We start from the raw sequence: 19478 nt of genomic DNA, 5'->3' as shown, positions 1-19478 counted from the left end.
TGGCTTAAGAACAACAAAGTCAAGGTATTGGAGTGGCCATCACAAAGCCTTGACCTCAATCCCAAAGAATTTGTGGGCAGAGCTGAAAAAGCTTGTGCGAGCAAGGAGGCCTACAAACCTGAGTCAGTTACACCAGCTCTGTCAGGAGGAATGGGCCAAAATTCACCCAACTTATTGTGGGAAGCTTGTGGAAGGTTATCCGAAACGTTTGACCCAAGTTAAACAATTTAAAGGCAATGCTACCAAATACTAATTGAGTGTATGTAAACTTCTGACCCACTGGGAATGTGATGAAAGAAATAAAAGCTGAAATAAATCACTCTACTATTATTCTGACATGTCACCTTCTGAAAATAAAGTGGTGATCCTAACTGACCCAAGACAAGGAATTTTTACTAGGATTAAATGTCAGGAATTGTGAAAAACTGAGTTTAAATGTATTTGGCTAAGGTGTATGCAAACTTCCAACTTCAACTGTATATAATAAACATTTACAAACACCACTGAGTACTGATTAACGACTGAGGCTGTGACATCATTACATTAATAATTTAGCTCTTAACCAGAGCGACTTCGTTCAGTGCATACAACTAAAGTATGTAAAATCACCACGCGTCTCTCACCCAGGCTGAGCGTCAGTTGGTTCTTGGCAGCGGCGATGGTGACCTCTGACCCCATGAAGTAGTGCAGCAGCATCTCTAATCCCAGCAGCTGTATAGAGGGGTAGGCCTGGCCCGCCACCACACTGCAGTTCAGGCTCAGACGGGGCATCACCGTTGGGCTGGAGAAGGCTGGGGCGCCTGGTGGGGCGGGGGGCAGAGCAACAAAGGTGAACAAATTCAGTTAGCAATTAAAAAGTGTGACATTTAGAACATTTTCACAATTCTCTGGTGGCACTTTTCAGGTAAATCCAAGATGACCATTCAAGAGAGCTTTTCTAGGTTCTAGATAAGAGAATTATATAATGAAATGACATACTTCTATCACACATGCATGCCAATTATGAAAACCAACAGCTAGAAGCAGTCAATGTTCCATGGTACTAGCAAAGAGAAAAGACAATGGAGGAAGATAGTAAGACATGAATAGTTGTAGGTATAGTGGTCCCCACAGTAAGACTACCAGTTTTATGTGTACTGGTCCCCACAGCACTGCCCTGAATGGCGCTCCGGGCAGGAGTAGTTGGGAAGGCAGAGTCCGTGCCCAGGGTGCACTGGAGGAGAGGAACACCAACCTGACAACACACCGAGACTATTGGTCAGCAACAAGACAGCTCTCGAGCAGGCCATTTCCAATCACAAAACAATGATAACGCTCTATCCACCTCTCACACAAGATTACAATTTATGACAATATCGAATCTCAATTACATTTTATAATAGGCCTAATTTATTAACATAATCTCATTCCTTAATAACAAATCCTGCTCGGAGTCTGAATGCATCATCAAGTCATGTTTGATAATCCGGCATAAACGTAACAAAACACTTTATAGGCCACAAAAACATAAAAAACGGACACATAATAACAAACCATTACAAATTAAAACACTTTTTGTACCTGTTCAAAGTGTGCAGGCAGGTTGGGCCCCAGTTTGACCACCAGGTACCACCAGACCTCCAGCTTGGTGAGCAGGAGGGCCTCAGTCCTCACCTGGATGGAGCTGAGGGGCTGCAGCAGCAACTTTAGCCGCTTGGCACTGCACAGGATCTCTACAGCACGGGAGACAAGTCCGTCAATCGCTTTGCAAAGAATTTGACACTGATTAGAGTAGACTGTATAGTCTATTCAGAGTAAGTGTTCGCTACAGCAAAGAGTGCATGAAGAGAGAGTGGAGTGGATGTTAACAAGAGCATCTAGTTTGCAACACACTTTGTCGTACAACCCTCCATTAACCTCTTACATCTAGGGGGCAGTAATTTCACGGCTGGATAAAAAACGTACCCGATTTAATCTGATTATTAGTCCTGCCCAGAAACTGGAATATGCATATAATTATTAGCTTTGGAGAGAAAACACTCCAAAGTTTCTGAAACTGTTTGAATGGTGTCTGTGAGTATAACAGAACTCCTATGGCAGGCAAAAACCTGAGATGCTTCTGTTCAGGAAGTACCCTGTCTGAACATTTCTTGCCCTTCTTGATTATCTCTATCGTTTACAAAGGATCTCTGCTCTTACGTGACACTTCTCACGTCAACAATGGAGTCTCACAGCCCGGGAAAAACAGGAATGACGTAATTCAAAGCCCTGGCTGAAGCACACGAGAGCAAAAGCTAAGTGGTCACTTGATGGACTAAGCCTTAGGCGCGTGACACGCCCCGCCCCCGGCTTTCGGTTTTTTCCTCAGTTTACAGACAGGCAGATTCCCGGTCGGAATATTATCGCTTCTCTACGAGATAAATTGCATAAATATTGGTTTTAAACAGCGGTTGACATGCTTCGAAGTACGGTAATGGAATATTTCGAAATTTTTTGTCATATTTTGCGTCATGCTCGTGGCCGAGATTTAGCGTTGGGATAGTGTCTAGAACGCACGAACAAAACGTCGCTGTTTGGATATAACGATGGATTATTTGGGACCAAACCTACATTTGTTATTGAAGTAGAAGTCCTGGCAGTGTATTCTGATGAAGAACAAGCAAGGTAAGAACATTTTTCTTATAGGAAATGTGATTTTGGTGAAGGCTAAACTTGCAGGGTGTCTAAATAGCTAGCCCTGTAACGCCGGGCTATGTACTTACATTATTGCAAAATGTGCTTCATCCGAAAAGCTATTTTAAAATCGGACATATCGAGTGCATAGAGGAGTTCTGTATCTATAATTCTTAAAATAATTGTTATGCTTTTTGTGAACGTTTATCGTGAGTAATTTAGTAAAATCACCGGAAGTGTTCGGTGGGAATGCTAGTTCTGAACGTCACATGCTAATGTAAAAAGCTGGTTTTTGATATAAATATGAACTTGATTGAACAGACATGCATGTATTGTATAACACAATGTCCTAGGTGTGTCATCTGATGAAGATCATCAAAGGTTAGTGCTGCATTTAGATATGGTTTGGGTTTATGTGACATGATATGCTAGCTTGAAAAATGGCTGTGTGATTATTCCTGGCTGGGTACTCTGCTGACATAATCTAATGTTTTGCTTTCGCTGTAAAGCCTTTTTGAAATCGGACAGTTTGGTTAGATAAAGGAGAGTCTTGTCTTTAAATAGCTGTAACATAGTCATATGTTTGAAAAGTGTAAGTTTTCGGATTTAGAGGAGTTTGAATTTCGCGCCCCGCCCATCATTGGATATTGGAGCAGACGTTCCGCTAGCGGAACGTGTAGATGTAAGAGGTTAAGTTCTGTCTAAACGAAGCAACCGGTCAAAAAGACTTGAAGAAGTAACGGCACTCTGCTGAATTGTGTGTTTCCCACCTGGATTGAGGGCAAAGTTGTCTATGAGGCTCTTCCAGGCGATGAAGGCGATCTTCTTTATGTTGGGGGAGGAGCTACGGAAGCCCAGTTCCTCCAGGCCAAGCAGGGAGTTGATGAAGGGACCACCTCTATGGAGCAGCTGGGGGATCAGGAGAAAGACTGACTGTCAATGGTCAGACACTGAAATGTGTCTTTTCCCCCAACTCCCACCGAGACAAGGTGTGGAGGAACCAATAAAATGTCTTATGAAATTAATTCATTACACCCCTGAGAGCCTTACATGTAAGCATCTCCTGAGGATTCAAACCATGCAGACTCACCTTCCCTAGGAGCCTGACAAACAACGGCCAGAGTTTCAGAACATTGGTCTCGTTCTTCGTAGAGAACAGTTTCTGGAGCTCTGGGATGAGTTTCTGGAGCAAAACAAGAACAACTGTCAGATTGTGAAGAAATTAGCATCAAAAGAGTTTCTGAACCTTCCATTTATTCAAAGTGACTTGCTAAAAACATATGCACTCACTGTATTGTACATGCGTGTGAGTGGCAGACAGTAGAGGGCAGTGCCATGTATTTAGATATAATCATGTAAATACATATGGCTCTGGTAGAGAGTATAAACACTCACTGAGGACATGATGGGTTCTATGATGGCTGACACCTCTTTCTGTTTCTCCATTAGTAGAGGCAGACCCATCTCCAGGGCTGCTGCCGCCCGCAGGCGCACTTTAGAGGCTGAGTGGACCACCAGAGGGATGACCAGCTTGGCCCACTGCACTGCATGCTCACCCATCTGGGCTGGGGCCTGGTCCAGCAACCTACACAGACAGAGGAGGGTCAAGACAGAGAAAGCGCTGATGATCACTGAAATATTGTCAAGACAGTCTTTTCCAGACCAGAGAGCTATGAGCACTATCCAAAACAGATACAATGTTAAGCAAGGTAGACTAGAATAACATCCATCTGCTTAGTGGCAGGGTTATCATACTGAACCATTCAACTGGGCATTCCTAAATGAGTCATAGCCAATCAAAGCTATTGATTCCCGGGTAGGAAAGTACATGACTGGGTGTTTGTGTTCACCTTATGATAACATTCAACGACTCATGCTCCATGACAACAGACTGGATGTCTTCTCTAGTCCGTACACACTCCAGGGTCCTCAGAATCTCTGGAACCATCTTGGCCACCACCTCTGGAGGGAAGTTCTGCTTGGAGATGACCCATAATGCTCTGGTGCATGTGTTCTTGTCTGTAGACTTCACCACCAGAGAGGAAAGAGCTGACAGTAGCTCCTCTGCAGAATTAGCTGGAGAAAGAAAGCCAAAGAAAACCCTGTTTCAAATGACGTGATCTCCATTCTTACCAGGCTTATTTCCAGAACAAAGTACTGTCAATGGAGAATCTGAATTGCTGATTTTTATCCATCAGTTAACCTGTTAGGGTATAGGGGGCAGTATTGAGAATTTTTTGAAAAAATATGTGCCCATTTTTAACTGCCTCCTACACCTACCCAGTAACTACAATATGCATATACTTATTATATATGGATAGAAAACACCCTAAAGTTTCAAAAACTGTTTGAATGGTGTCTGAGTATAACAGAACTCATTTGGCAGGCAAAACCCTGAGACAGATTCTGACAGGAAGTGGATACCTGATGTGTTGAATTGACTTTGAGCCTATGCCATTGAAAAACAAAGGGGGATAGGAATATTCTGGCACTTCCTATTGCTTCCACAAGATGTCCCCAGCCTTTACAAAGTGTTTTGAGTGTTCTACAGTGAGATCTGATCGAATAAGAGCCATGGAACGTGATGGTCCATTAGACCCCTGGCGCGCGATGTGATGGTGGGTACTCTCACTCCGAAACGTTTTAAAAGAAAACCCAATGGTCCGCCTTGAATTTTATTCATGTTCTGGTTAAAAAAGGCCCTAATGATTTATGCGATACAACGTTTGACATGTTTGAACGAACGGAAATATATTTTTTCCGTTCTTGAAGTGAAGTCCGGCTGGCTTAGATCATGCGCTACAACACGGAGGTTTTTCGACATAAATGATGAGCTTTTTTGAACAAAACTACATTCGTTATGGACCTGGGACTCTTTGGAAGTGACATCTGATGAAGAGAATCAAAGGTAATGGATTATTTATATAGTATTTTCGATTTTCGATTCCTCCAACATGGCGGTTAGTCTGTATCGCAATGCGTATTTTTCTGGCGCAGTGCTCAGATTATTGCAAAGTGTGATTTCCCCAGTAAGGTTAATTTTAAATCTGACAAGTCCATTGCGTTCAAGAGATGTAAATCTATAATTCTTTGAATGACAATATAATATTTTAGCAATGTTTTCTAATATTAATTAATTATTTTGTTGTCATGACTTGACTGCCGGTATTGGAGGGAAACGATTTCCTGAACATCAACGCCATAGTAAAACACTGTTTTTAGATATAAATATGAACTTGATAGAACTAAAAATGCATGCATTGTCTAACATAATGTCCTAGGAGTGTCATCTGATGGAGATTGTAAAAGGTTAGTGCATAATTTTAGCTGATTGTATGGTTTTGGTGACGCATGTCTTTGAATCGACAATGCATTGCACACAGCTATTGTCAATGTACTCTCCTAACATAACCTAACTTTATGCTTCCCCGTAAAACCTTTTTGAAATCGGTAAACGTGGTTAGATTAAGAAGATGTTTATCTTTCAAAGGCTGTAAGTTAGTTGTATGTTTGAGAAATTTGAATTTGAACATTTATTTGGTTTCAAATTTGCCGCTCTTGAAATGCACCTGCTGTTGATAGGGTGCGCCACGGGGGGCACGCTAACGTCCCACATAGCCCAAAGAAGTTAAACAAGTCCCATGTAAACATATGAAGAATTGTACTTGTTCAGTACCTGGGATAGCTGAGACGACGTGGGCATGGAACACACAGAATCCCAGAGCCTGTAGTGCAGCCTGGCTCAGCTCTGCATTCTGACTGGAGATATGGGTCTAAAACAACATCACAAAAACATAACTTTCATGACAATCCTTTAGTCAATGAGATGTTTACATTTTTCCTTCATAAAAGTTCTTCACATAAAGCATGCACTCACCTGGAAAGTTTTACCCAAACGTGAAAAGTTCTTTACAACGGCAGGGAGAAAGTGTGTTCCATCATCCCCACTGAGACGACTGAAGACAAAGCAGAGCCAGCATTTAGGGTGGAAACAGACGTCTTTATAAGTGTTGCAGATCTACCCACTACCTCAGCTCATTACAGAAAAACATGCATATCGATCAGCATCTAGGGATAACGAGGTCATGTCCTGCCTATGTCCATCTAAAGCGCCTACTTGACAATGGTGAGGTAGGCGTCTGTCTGCTCCGGCTGTCCGGCTGTGATATCCTCCAGAGATTCCAGCAGAGGGAGGAGACTGGAGCTGGTCAGGGGCACTGTCGCCATCATCCTGGTTCCTCTCACACCTAGGGCTGTGGTGATCATAAAATTATCAGCCGGTGATTGTCATGCAAATAACTGCCGGTCTCACGGTACTTGACATTAATTAACAAATACGTCATAGCATTTCCGGGCTTCCAGGCATAGTCTACAAGCCACTGATGCAGACCTTTGGAACATCTACATTTTTAAAAGTAAATCAATCAATTTAAAATAGCCTACACCTTCACAATAAATCCCTTATTTTAGACAGGTCTAAAAAATACAAAGAAAGTGTCATCCTTATGTTAGGTCCTGATCTGGCTATGCCATATGGCTGTGGGCTACACTAGTTCATTTAGCAGGTCCTGATCTGGCTATGTCATATGGCTGTGGGCTACACTAGTTCATTTAGCAGGTCCTGATCTGGCTATGTCATATGGCTGTGGGCTACACTAGTTCATTTAGCAGGTCCTGATCTGGCTATGTCATATGGCTGTGGGCTACACTAGTTCATTTAGCAGGTCCTGATCTGGCTATGTCATATGGCTGTGGGCTACACTAGTTCATTTAGCAGGTCCTGATCTGGCTATGCCATATGGCTGTGGGCTACACTAGTTCATTTAGCAGGTCCTGATCTGGCTATGCCATATGGCTGTGGGCTACACTAGTTCATTTAGCAGGTCCTGATCTGGCTATGCCATATGGCTGTGGGCTACACTAGTTCATTTAGCAGGTCCTGATCTGGCTATGCCATATGGCTGTGGGCTACACTAGTTCATTTAGCAGGTCCTGATCTGGCTATGCCATATGGCTGTGGGCTACACTAGTTCATTTAGCAGGTCCTGATCTGGCTATGCCATATGACTGTGGGCTACACTAGTTCATTTAGCAGGTCCTGATCTGGCTATGCCATATGGCTGTGGGCTACACTAGTTCATTTAGCAGGTCCTGATCTGGCTATGCCATATGGCTGTGGGCTACACTAGTTCATTTAGCAGACAAGATTCGTGGCATTTTACACTTAATACAAATATAAATGCAACATGCAAAGTGTTGGTCCCATGTTTCATGAGCTGAAATATCCCAGACATTTTCAAATACAAACAAAAATGGCTCTAATTTCACTAATTGTTTAAATCCCTGTTAGTGAGAATATCTTGTTTGCCAAGATAATCCATCCACCTGACAGGTGTGGCAAAGCAAGAAGACGATTAAACAGCATCATCATTACACAGGAACCTTTATGCTGGGGACAATAAAAGGCCACTAAAATATGCAGTTGTCACACAGCGCTTTTGCCAGAGAATCGAATGTTAATTTCTCTACCATAAGCAACGTTGTTTTAGAGAAGTTAGTGACTTCATCACTACTTTGATTTATGAGAGGTATTGACATGTTGAATGCACCAAGCTGTCTGTCTAAACTACTGGCACACAGCTTGGACACCCATGCACACCCCACACAAGAGGTCTCTTCACAGTCCCCAAGTCCAGAACAGACTATAGGAGGCGCACAGTACTACATAGAGCCATGACTTCATGGAACTCTAGTCCACATCAAGTAACTGATGAAAGCAGTAAAATGACATTAAAAAAAAGAAAAAACACCTTATGGAACAGCGGGGACTGTGAAGCAACAAACATTGGTACGGACACGCATACACACACACACACACACACACACACAAGCGATAACATACGCACTATACATACACATGGATTTAGTACTGTCGATATGTGGTAGTGGTGGAGTAGGGGCCTGAGGGCACACAGTGTGTTGTGAAATCTGTGAATGTATTGGAATGTTTTAAAATTGTATGAATTGCCTTAATTTTGCTGGACCCCAGGAAGAGTAGCTGCTGCTTTTGTGGCAGCTAATGGAGATCCATAATAAATACAAATAAGAACCTGTTTCACTAGGCTCTGTACACTCCAAACTTGTTTCTGGGGTCCTAGCCCTATAGGCAACGGTTTTAGTTATTTCAACACTTTAGTTGCGATACAAACCATATAGGTCTATGGTCTAGACTATATGTTGCATGCCACTATGATTCGTAAAAAGTAGAAAGAAAAAGGCATGTGCCGTTTCTTGCAAAGCACATGCTGGGCATCATTCACAAGTGATAATATTGTCAGACTATTCTCAACATAATCTCGTCTTTACATATACGTGTATAATTAGTTTTGATTTAGATTGGGCCATTATCACGCACCTGTCAGAACAGGCTGGGGAAAAATACTCATCATACGCACTTAAATAGCAAATGGAGGACGCTTTTCCTGCGGTTCATTTTCATTCCGGACTGTTTGGCTACTCCAGTTGTGAAGCAAAGCAATGTGTTTTATATTAGTAAAGTTAAGAAATAAATAGTATAGAGGGCATTAAAACTGTTCTCACAATTGCATAGCCTATAGAAGTGTTGCACAACATGGGCTCTCATGAAGTGTTTGGATGATTTTCAATTGCATTTACAATGATGTCAGAGAGATTAGAGGCAGTGGTGTAAAGTACTTAAGTAAAAATACTTTAAAGCACTACTTAATTAAGGGCACTTTTGGGGGGTGGTATCTGTACTTCACTATTTATATTTGACAACTTTTACACCACTACATTCCTAAAGAAAATAATGTACTTTTTACACCATACATTTTCTATGACACCCAAAAGTACTCATTACATTTTGAATGCTTAGCATTCAAAGAGAACATCCCTGGTCATCCAGCATGAAACTATTTTTCTTTTGATACTTACGTATATTTAAAACCAAATACTTAAGACTTTTACTCAAGTAGTATTTTACTGGGTGACAGTCATTTTCTATTAAGTTACATTTACTCAAGTATGACAATTGGGTACTTTTTCCAACACTAATTAGAGGGACAATGGAGCGCTGACTACCAGGAAATTAGCAATTTTGGTAGGCTGTGCAGTGGCATCAGAGTGCAGTTTTGGAGAAGCCTAATTAGGTCACATGGAATTTGACTTGGCATAACAGCCCTACTCACACCATGCTAGAGAGAGGATGTTTTTAACACTGGTTACTGTCAGTCAAGAGTTAACCAACAACCAACCTAAGCCAATTCACTACCCATCATCCTTCCTCACACCCTACCAGTCAGAGAGAAAATTAGAACACTTATTTGTATTGGACAACAACAAAAAAAGTCCATCCACCCACATAAAACCCTGAAATAGTATTCACCAACACCAGCAGCAGAAACTGAGAAAGACAGTGACAACTTTCCATCTCTGCCTCAACATGTGTTTTCTTTTAGGTTTGCTTGTTAGAGAACTAGGCTAGTCATAATTGTAGCCATCTATGCGTTTTGGATGAATATTTGTTAAATGTACAGGTGGTTTGACACTAACTGCACGAGTTGAAGGCGTCAGTGTGTAACGTATAGAGTGGTCAGAATCAAATCATCACTTACCTGTACTATTTAATCCTTAGCCAACTTACCCGCTTCTAACTACAGGACATTAGCTAATAGCTGTTCAACATACAGGACTGGGCATCTACACAAGTGTAATACTGTAACTTAATTCTAAAAATAGATCTCAAATCTAACTTACCTTAAGTTTACAAACACTAGGCAATGAAAAATAGTTAACCTTAGCTAGTTAGCTACAACATACCATCAGGCAACGTGGCAAACTCCTGGCTAGGGTTGGTTTGATGTTTATCAACAATTTTGCAAACTAACATCAAACGATATAGCTGACAATGGTCAAGAATACCGGTAGTTTGGTAACTAGTTAATCAAGTTAGCTGGCTAGCATACAAGTGGTTAGCTAGCTAGCCACAAAATGTTAGCTCACTAGCTTACCTAGCCATCTAATAGCAATACCAAATATAGGCATATTCCCAACTTACTAAATCGTTTTGTAAGACAGCACTGTCAAAACTAATACTGGTAATTGCAATTTCCAACAAGTATTTGTTCTTATAGCAAGTCACTCCCTCCTCTAGCGCGAAAATAAACAAACAAAACGCAGCCAGATGCACTTCCTCACCTTAGTACTCCTGATAGAATACAAACGATCAAATAAAAGTATACCATAAACGCCACAAATATACTGCAACTATAACCGATATTATCTTATTTGGGGTGTTTCATTTCTCGCGGATTAACAGTGTAGTTGTCACTCCCCGCGAAAATGCTGGCGCGAAACTAGCACGCTGTGCAAATGAACTTTGACCCAACGTAAGGACTGCCCACTCTGCATTTTTGTACCCCTCATTAATTAATTCTCTGTTTCTCGAAAAACTTTGATCATAATTTCAAACTGTCCACATTTCACATATCTGGACGGGGGTATTATCAGTATATTATACACATAGCAATATATACAAATATTCTTTCAACTAAAGGTTTCCTCTTTCAAATGTGATATCTTTCTCTTATTGTAATGTAGGGAAGGCAATATTTGTTTTAATTAAAAAGCATATCCTGCACATGCCCTTTTTTTATGTTAGTCTACATTTGCAGAATAATATAGCCTATATCCAAAGATACTGATAACTAACTCCATATTCATCTGCGCTATATAAGCCTAATAAGGTGACTGGAATTGTGTGTTGCCTTTCCACATCTTTTCATTGACAGTAACCACAATTCCATCCACAGTTTTTATGCAGCAAAGTTATACCATATAAAACAGGACATTTCTGTAAAATTGTATAAATGCTGACAGGTAATCTGTTCCTTTGACATGATGGGATATTTTTGTGCCAGTAAAATGTATTGTGAATACGCCTTTATGTGCAAATATTGACATGCACTGAACAAAAATATAAGTTCAACATGCAACAATTTAAAATATTTTACTGAGCTACAGTTCATATAAGGTAATCAGTCAATTGAAATAAATAAATTAGGCCCTAATCTATGGATTTCACATGACTGGGAATACAGATATACATCTGTTGGTCACAGATACCTTTCAAAAAAAGAAAACTAGGGGCTTGGATCAGAAAACCAGTCAGTATCTGATGTGACCACCATCTTCCTCATGCAGCCTGACACATCTCCTTCGCATAGAGTTGATCAGGCTGTTAATTGTGGCCCGTGAAATGTTGTCCCACTCCTCTTCAATGGCTGTGCGAAGTTGCTGGATATTGGCGGAAACTGTAACACGCTGTCTTACATGTTGCTCCAGAGCATCCCACACATGCTCAATGGGTGACATGTCTGGTGAGTCAGCAGACCATTGAATAACTGGGACATTTTCAGCTTCCAGGAATTGTGTAAAGATCCTAGCAGCCAGATGCACTTCCTCACCTTAGTGAGGCCATGATTTATCATGCATGTATCATGCATGTTTTATCATGCATGTATCATGCATGTTTCAGCATGATTTATCATGCTGAAACATGAGGTGATGGCGGCGGATGAATGGCACATCAATGGGCCTTAGGATCTTGTCACCATATCTCTGTGCATTCAAATTGCCATTCATAAAATGCAATTGTGTTCATTGTCATTAGCTTATGCCTCCCCATACAATGACACCACCGCCACCATGGGGCACTCTGTTCACAACCTTGACATCAGCAAACTGCTCCCCCACAAGAAGGTCTGCCATCTGCCCGGTACAGTTGAAACCAGGATTCATCCATGAAGAGCACACTTCTCCAGAGTGCCAGTGACCATCAAAGGTGAGCATTTGCTCACTGAAGTTGGTTATGATGCTGAACTGCAGTCAGATCAAGACCCTGGTGAGTACGACGAGCACGCAGATGAGCTTCCTGAGACTATTTCTGACAGTTTGTGCAGAAAGTCTTTTGTTGTGCAAACCCACAGTTTCATCAGCTGCCCGGGTGGCTGGTTGCAGACGATCCCGCAGATGAAGAAGCCGGATGTGGAGGTCCTGGGCTGGCTTGGTTACACAACTTTCTGGTGGACATTTCTGCAGTCAGCATGCCAATTGCACGCTCCCTCAAAACTTAAGACATCTGTGGCATTGTGTTGTGTGACAAAACTGCACATTTTAGAGTGGTCATTAATTGTCCCCAACACAATTTGTACCTGTGAAATTATCATGCTGTTTAATCAGCTTCTTGATATGCCATACCTGTCAGGTGGATGAATTATCTTGGCAAAGGAGAAATGATCACTAACAGGGATGTAAACAAGTTTGTGCATTTGAGAGAAATAAGCTTTTTGTGCATATGAAACATTTCTGGGATCTTTTATTTCAGCTCATGAAACATGGGACCAACACTTTACATGTTGCATTTATATTTTTATTCTGTGTAATAACCACCATATCAAAGTAAACTTGGAGTCACGCAAAGATATGGTGTGTGGTCCTCCCACTACAACTCGTACAGGAAAGCATGAAGTTTATTAGGCTACAGATGAAATAAATGATGATGAACTTCACAGGGTGGTGAAAGTGCAAGATGATGGGCTTGATGCTCCTTTCCAATACATATCGAGGGTCTTATTCTGGTGACATGATAATTGATGTTTGGCTGCCTTTTGACAAATAAAATTAAATCTTGCGCTCTTGTCCTTAATAATCTAATTTAGGCTATACATAGGCCTACGTGCGCTCTAGCCAAAATTTATAACGCAAACATTTTTGTCAGAAAACAAACCATCAGTAGATTTGAAAATGCGATGAAAACTCATTTACCTTGCATTTTTTATTTGATACATGGGAATTTAATCACATGTGCACTACATCATCACGCACAGCCTTGTATCAGCAACAAGTCAATTTGATGGAAACACATCTCTGGTGGGAAAATATTTGCATTAGAATCTGTCACCTCCATTCACACCTTGACTCCATTCACACCTTGATGATCATCCGAACCATGATAAGGGTAGGAAGGGACATGTGACAGAGTGAAGTACAGTAGTGAAGTACTCAACAACACTCACATAAAAATTTATAAATACAAATCTGGGGTTCTAGGATTTGCAGACATTGGGGCTTGGCCCAAAGTCATTAGGGGGGTCTGGGGGCATTCTCCCCCAGAAAAAGAAATAAGGAATTTCAACAGCTAAATGCATGAATTTGGTGCACTTTGAGATGAACATTGAGAGATTAGATATTTTTCAGGTAACTTGCACCTTCCCACCTTCCACAGCAGACACTGCCAATACTCAATTACAGTTTCTACTGTGGGTCTCTCTACTCTGGAACACTCTCTACTCTTTAAACATAGACTCTGACCTGTCCAATGAGCCAAACTGATTAAAGAATCCCACAATACCCAAACACCTCTCTCGCACAAACACACACACACACACACACACACACAATACACACTGTGCAGTAATTAGAATCTATAGAGCAGCTTACCCCACCTCTGCCTCTCTCCATCACTTTCTCTATGTCTGTTCCCGTCTCCCTTGTATAACCTACAATATAACCACAAAGCTGGACATTATTTCCCCTCTCTTTCTAGCTGCCTTGTCTGCCCTCTTCTCTTGCTGTCTCTTAGTATTCATAAAAACAAATATTTTTTTGCCCTTTTTCTCCCCAATTTCGTGGTATCCAATTGGTAGTTACAGTCTTGTCTCATCACTGCAACTCCCGTACGGACTCGGGAGAGGTAAAGGTCAAGAGCCATGCGACTTCCGAAACACAACCCAACCAAGCTGCACTGCTTCTTGACACAATGCCCACTTAACCCAGAAGCCAGCTGCACCAATGTGTCAGAGGAAACACTGTACACTTGGAGACAGTGTCAGTGTGCACTGCACCCGGCCCACCACAGGAGTCACTAGTGCGTGATGGGATAAGGACATCCCTGCCGGCCAAACCCTCCCCTAACCCAGACGACGCTGGGCCAATTGTGCACTGCCCCATGGGTCTCCTGGTTGCAGCCGGCTGCAACAGAGCCTGGACTCGAACCTAGAAACTCTAGTGGCACAGCTAGCACTGCATTGGACCACTGCGCCACTCGGGAGGTCCCATCTCTTAGTCCCATCTCTATGTTGCTGTCGCTTGTCTACCCTCCTCTCTCGTCCTGTCCTAATTGTAAAAAGTGTAAAAGTAAACAATTGTTTTAATAGTAATAGTCACAGGCTTTTTCAACTCACCTGCAAATTCTTTGTAAACCATGTTTTACTTTTTAACAGTCTGTTTTTCATGTCTTATAATTTGTGCAAATTAATACAACTAATTAGAATCTATACAGCAACTTGATGTGATACAGTCTAGTCTACGGTGTGCTCAATCCACCTCTTCTCTCTCCATCTGCCCTCTTCTATCACTTTCTCTGTGTCTTGCCTGTTGCTATCTGTGTCGTGTCTGTTGATGTCTCAGGTTCTTATTTGTTACTGTCTCCTTTGTCCTCTTCTGTTATGGCCTGTTCTGTTCTTCTGGTCTCTCTCCATCATCTACTCTTCAGTTGCTGTCTCTGTGGCTTGTCTGGTGTGTCTCTCCATCATCTACTCTTCAGTTTCTGTCTCTGTGGCTTGTCTGGTGTGTCTCTCCATCATCTACTCTTCGGTTGCTGTCTCTGTGGCTTGTCTGGTGTGTCTCTCCATCATCTACTCTTCGGTTGCTGTCTCTGTGGCTTGTCTGGTGTGTCTCTCCATCATCTACTCTTCAGTTTCTGTCTCTGTGGCTTGTCTGGTGTGTCTCTCCATCATCTACTCTTCAGTTTCTGTCTCTGTGGCTTGTCTGGTGTGCCTCTCCATCATCTACTCTTTGGTTGCTGTCTCTGTGGCTTGTCTGGTGTGCCTCTCCATCATCTACTCTTCAGTTGCTGTCTCTGTGGCTTGTCTGGTGTGCCTCTCCATCATCTACTCTTTGGTTGCTGTCTCTGTGGCTTGTCTGGTGTGCCTCTCCATCATCTACTCTTCAGTTGCTGTCTCTGTGGCTTGTCTGGTGTGTCTCTCCATCATCTACTCTTCGGTTGCTGTCTCTGTGGCTTGTCTGGTGTGCCTCTCCATCATCTACTCTTTGGTTGCTGTCTCTGTGGCTTGTCTGGTGTGCCTCTCCATCATCTACTCTTCAGTTGCTGTCTCTGTGGCTTGTCTGGTGTGTCTCTCCATCATCTACTCTTCGGTTGCTGTCTCTGTGGCTTGTCTGGTGTGCCTCTCCATCATCTACTCATTGGTTGCTGTCTCTGTGGCTTGTCTGGTGTGTCTCTAGTTTTGCAATCCAAAACGGTCAAGGGGATACTGGGGTAACTTAAATTGTTTTGGGTCTGTGTCTGGGTTCACCTAAATCATCCTCTTCCTACCATTTTCCCCTGACTGCTGCTGTTTTAATTGCTCTGCTGGCCTGCTGTTCTCATCTGCCCTCCTCCTCGGTTCATATGAAAGGTAGCAAGGAAGACGTGCAACGTCTTTAGTTAGTTTTAAAGGGCGACTGCACTTCCTGATTGGGCATCGTTTTAGATTTAGTTCATTAAGAAATGCTAGTGACCATGACTGAATTAAAATGTGAGTTGGTTTCGGGGTGTGGTTTTATGTGGGTGTCTCGTATGTATACGCAGGTGGGAAGAGTTAGACAAATTATTTAGCCAATTATCTTCAGCCGGCTGGTGTGCAACTTGACTTTCGACTTCGGATTGCCTATCTCTGGGGCTAGTTAGGGAACGTTAATAAATTACACAATGTAAATTAGATAATATTTTTATGTTGCACACCTTTTAGTTTTCTCATGAAATGCTTTTAATATTTGTATATGAATTTCTACAATTTATAGTTGGTTTGAGGTTTTAAGTAAGTGACATTTGGAGCTATTGGAATTTTAATATATTGTCCCATGTGCATTGTGTAATTTACCGATGGTCCCTAAAACTAGCCCCATAGGAATATCCAATGTTCACCCAAATTTACCACAGGCATTACGATCGGGTCACATGCAGCTGCACTCCAAATGTATGATTACTTGTGTGCTGGGCAGGATTGAAACAAACCCAACCTACATTTACTGTACATTATTATGCAGTTACACAAAACTGAGTTTGTAGTCAATTTTGACACTAGAATAAATGTGTCTGACTCATATCAATGCCACATAAGCTGTCTTCTAAATGAGAAGTTGGTTTTAGTTTTTTTAGTTGCTCTTTAAAGTTACTGTATACCAACATGACCAGGGCAACTCAACTGTCAAGAAAAATGCAAGTGTCTGCGTAACAGTGCAACACAACTCCAAACACGACAGATAAGAAGCCCCATAGCCCCTAGGAGCCCAAAAAAATTACCTGTAGAATGGAATAGGTTATAAGACCTCTATGATGAATTTCATTTCGTCAGTTCTACCAGCTATTGTGAGATTTTTAGACTACATAACATTTGAGGACACAGAACTTAAGGGCCTATGCATTTTCAATGTTTTGCTCACCTACAATAGAACCACAAAGTTTGTTTATTTGTCAAGGCAGTTACCCCACTCTTCCTAGGCCGTCATTGAAAATAAGAATTTGTTCTTAACTGACTTGCCTAGTTAAATAAAGGTAAAATGTAAAAAAAAAATATATATATATATATATATATATATATATACACAATATATCAATGGAGTGCACAGTGCAATGAAATGCTTCCTTGCAGGTTGACAATGCAACAATATAAAAAAGTAAGAAGCTAAGTGAATAAAAAGAGTAATACAAATAAAAGCTCAATGAAATAATTTCACCAATTTAATAATGGACAGTTTTTAAATTGTTATAAATTGTTATATAGACTATATGGAAATAACAGACATGAGCCAACCATTTTTACCTGTACAATTGAATAGGTTATAAGACCTCTATTTTTCATTAAACGCTACCTACAGAAACCCATCAAATACACTCGCTGGAAATAAACACTTTTCCTAATAATATGACTTATATCAACATCCTTAGCTTTCCCATTCACCAAATATACTGTTAAATAACGATACCCAATAGTTTAAGGATGCTGAGCACTAACGCTAGCTTATTAGCATTTGCCAACCCTTATGCTGAGGCCGGGACACTAGCTATATTGAACAAAAATATAAATGCAACATGTAAAGTGTTGGTCCGATGTTTCATGAGCTGAAATAAAAGATCCCAGAAATGTTGCATATGCACAAAAAGCATATTTCTCTCAAATTTTGTGCACAAATTTGTTTACATTCCTGTAAGTGAGCATTTCTCCATTGCCAAGGTAATCCATCCACCTGACAGGTATGGCATATCAAGAAGCTGATTAAACAGCATGATCATTACACAGGTGCACCTTGTGCTGGGGACAATAAAATTCCACTCTAAAATGTGCAGTTTTGTCTCACAACACAATGCCAAAGATGTCTCAAGTTTTGAGGGAAACATGAAATTGGCATGCTGACTGCAGGAATGTCCACCAGAGCTGTTACCAGAGAAATGAATGTTAATTTCTGTACCATAAGCTGCCTCCAATGTCGTTTTAGATAATTTGGCAATATGTCCAACAACCGCAGACCACGCATAACCACGCCAGCCCAGGACTTCCACATCCGACTTCTTCACCTGTGGGATCGTCTGAGACGAGCCAACCGGATAGCTGATGAAATTGTGGGTTTGCACAACCGAATAATTTCTGCACAAACTGTCAGAAACCATCTCAGGGAAGCTCATCTGTGTGCTTGTTGTCCTCACCAGGGTCTTGGACCTGACTGCAGTTCGACTTCAGTGGACAAATGCTCACCTTCGATGGCAACTGACATGCTGGAGAAGTGTACTCTTCGTAGGTGAATCCTGGTTTCAACTATACCGGGCAAATGGCAGACAGCATGTATGGCGTACAGAATGCCTCATGGTGGTGGTGGGGTTATGGTATGGGCAGGTATAAGCTACAGACAATAAACACAATTGCATTTTATCAATGGCAATTTGAATGCACAGAGATACCGGGACGAGATCCTGAGGCTCATTGTCGTGCCATTCATCCGCCGGCATCACCTCATGTTTCAGCACGTCGAAAGGATCTTTACACAATTCCTGCGAGCTGAAAATGACCTGCTGACTCACCAGACATGTCACCCATTGAGCATATTTGGGATGCTCTGGATCGATATGTAGACAGAGTGTTCCAGTTCCCGCCAATATCAAGCAACTTCGCACAGCCATTGGAGGAGTGGGACAACATTCCACAGGTTACAATCAACAGCCTGATCAACTCTATGCAAAAGAGATGTGTTGTGCTGCATGAGATAAATGGTGGTCACACCGGATACTGATTGGTTTTCTGATCCATGTCCCTACTTTTTTAAAAAGGTATCTGTGATCAACAGATGCATATCTGTCATGTCCTGACCAGTAAAAGGGGTTATTTGTTATTGTAGTTTGGTCAGGACGTGGCAGGGGGGTATTTGTTTTACGTGGTTCGGGCTGGTTGTGTTAGTAGTTGGGTGTTTGATTTATTATTCTGGGCTTTGGGCACTGTCCTATGTTAATGTATTTCTATGTTTAGTCTAGTTATTTTGTATCTGTATGTTTAGTTAATTGGGGGTTGGACTCTATATTGGAGGCAGGTGTTTTCTAGTTGCCTCTGATTGAGGGTCCTATAAATAGGTATGTGTTTGTGTTAGTATTTTGTGGGAGATTGTTCTTGTTTAGCTATGTGTGCCTGACAAGACTGTCAAGTTCGTTTTGTGTTTTGTATACGTTTTTGGTGTTTTTTCCTTCTTCACTTTAATAA

At 41.6% G+C, this 19478-nt stretch overlaps 1 protein-coding gene across 4 annotated transcripts in view; it reads right to left on the bottom strand.

Annotated features, from left to right (window-relative positions):
- LOC115155597 (telomere-associated protein RIF1) overlaps positions 1–19478 on the bottom strand; it is a 45330-nt gene that overhangs the window by 23486 nt on the left and 2366 nt on the right. For 3 of the 4 annotated variants that reach the window (XM_029702362.1, XM_029702364.1, XM_029702365.1), the window contains exons 1-11: positions 10870–11044; positions 6770–6905; positions 6530–6608; positions 6329–6425; positions 4503–4728; positions 4048–4237; positions 3743–3835; positions 3423–3561; positions 1561–1712; positions 1123–1234; positions 624–800 (exon numbers count right to left, since the gene is read on the bottom strand). In XM_029702362.1, the coding sequence (XP_029558222.1) occupies positions 624–800; positions 1123–1234; positions 1561–1712; positions 3423–3561; positions 3743–3835; positions 4048–4237; positions 4503–4728; positions 6329–6425; positions 6530–6608; positions 6770–6882 (1378 nt within the window). In that variant the 5' untranslated portion in view covers positions 6883–6905; positions 10870–11044. Of the gene's footprint in view, positions 1–623; positions 801–1122; positions 1235–1560; positions 1713–3422; positions 3562–3742; positions 3836–4047; positions 4238–4502; positions 4729–6328; positions 6426–6529; positions 6609–6769; positions 6906–10869; positions 11045–19478 lie in introns of those variants that run through there. The other variant, XM_029702363.1, reaches the window with a different exon arrangement.

This window comes from Salmo trutta, chromosome 20 (genome assembly GCF_901001165.1).
Source record: "Salmo trutta chromosome 20, fSalTru1.1, whole genome shotgun sequence".
NCBI lineage: Eukaryota > Metazoa > Chordata > Actinopteri > Salmoniformes > Salmonidae > Salmo > Salmo trutta.
This window is presented reverse-complemented; position numbering and strand designations above follow the sequence as displayed.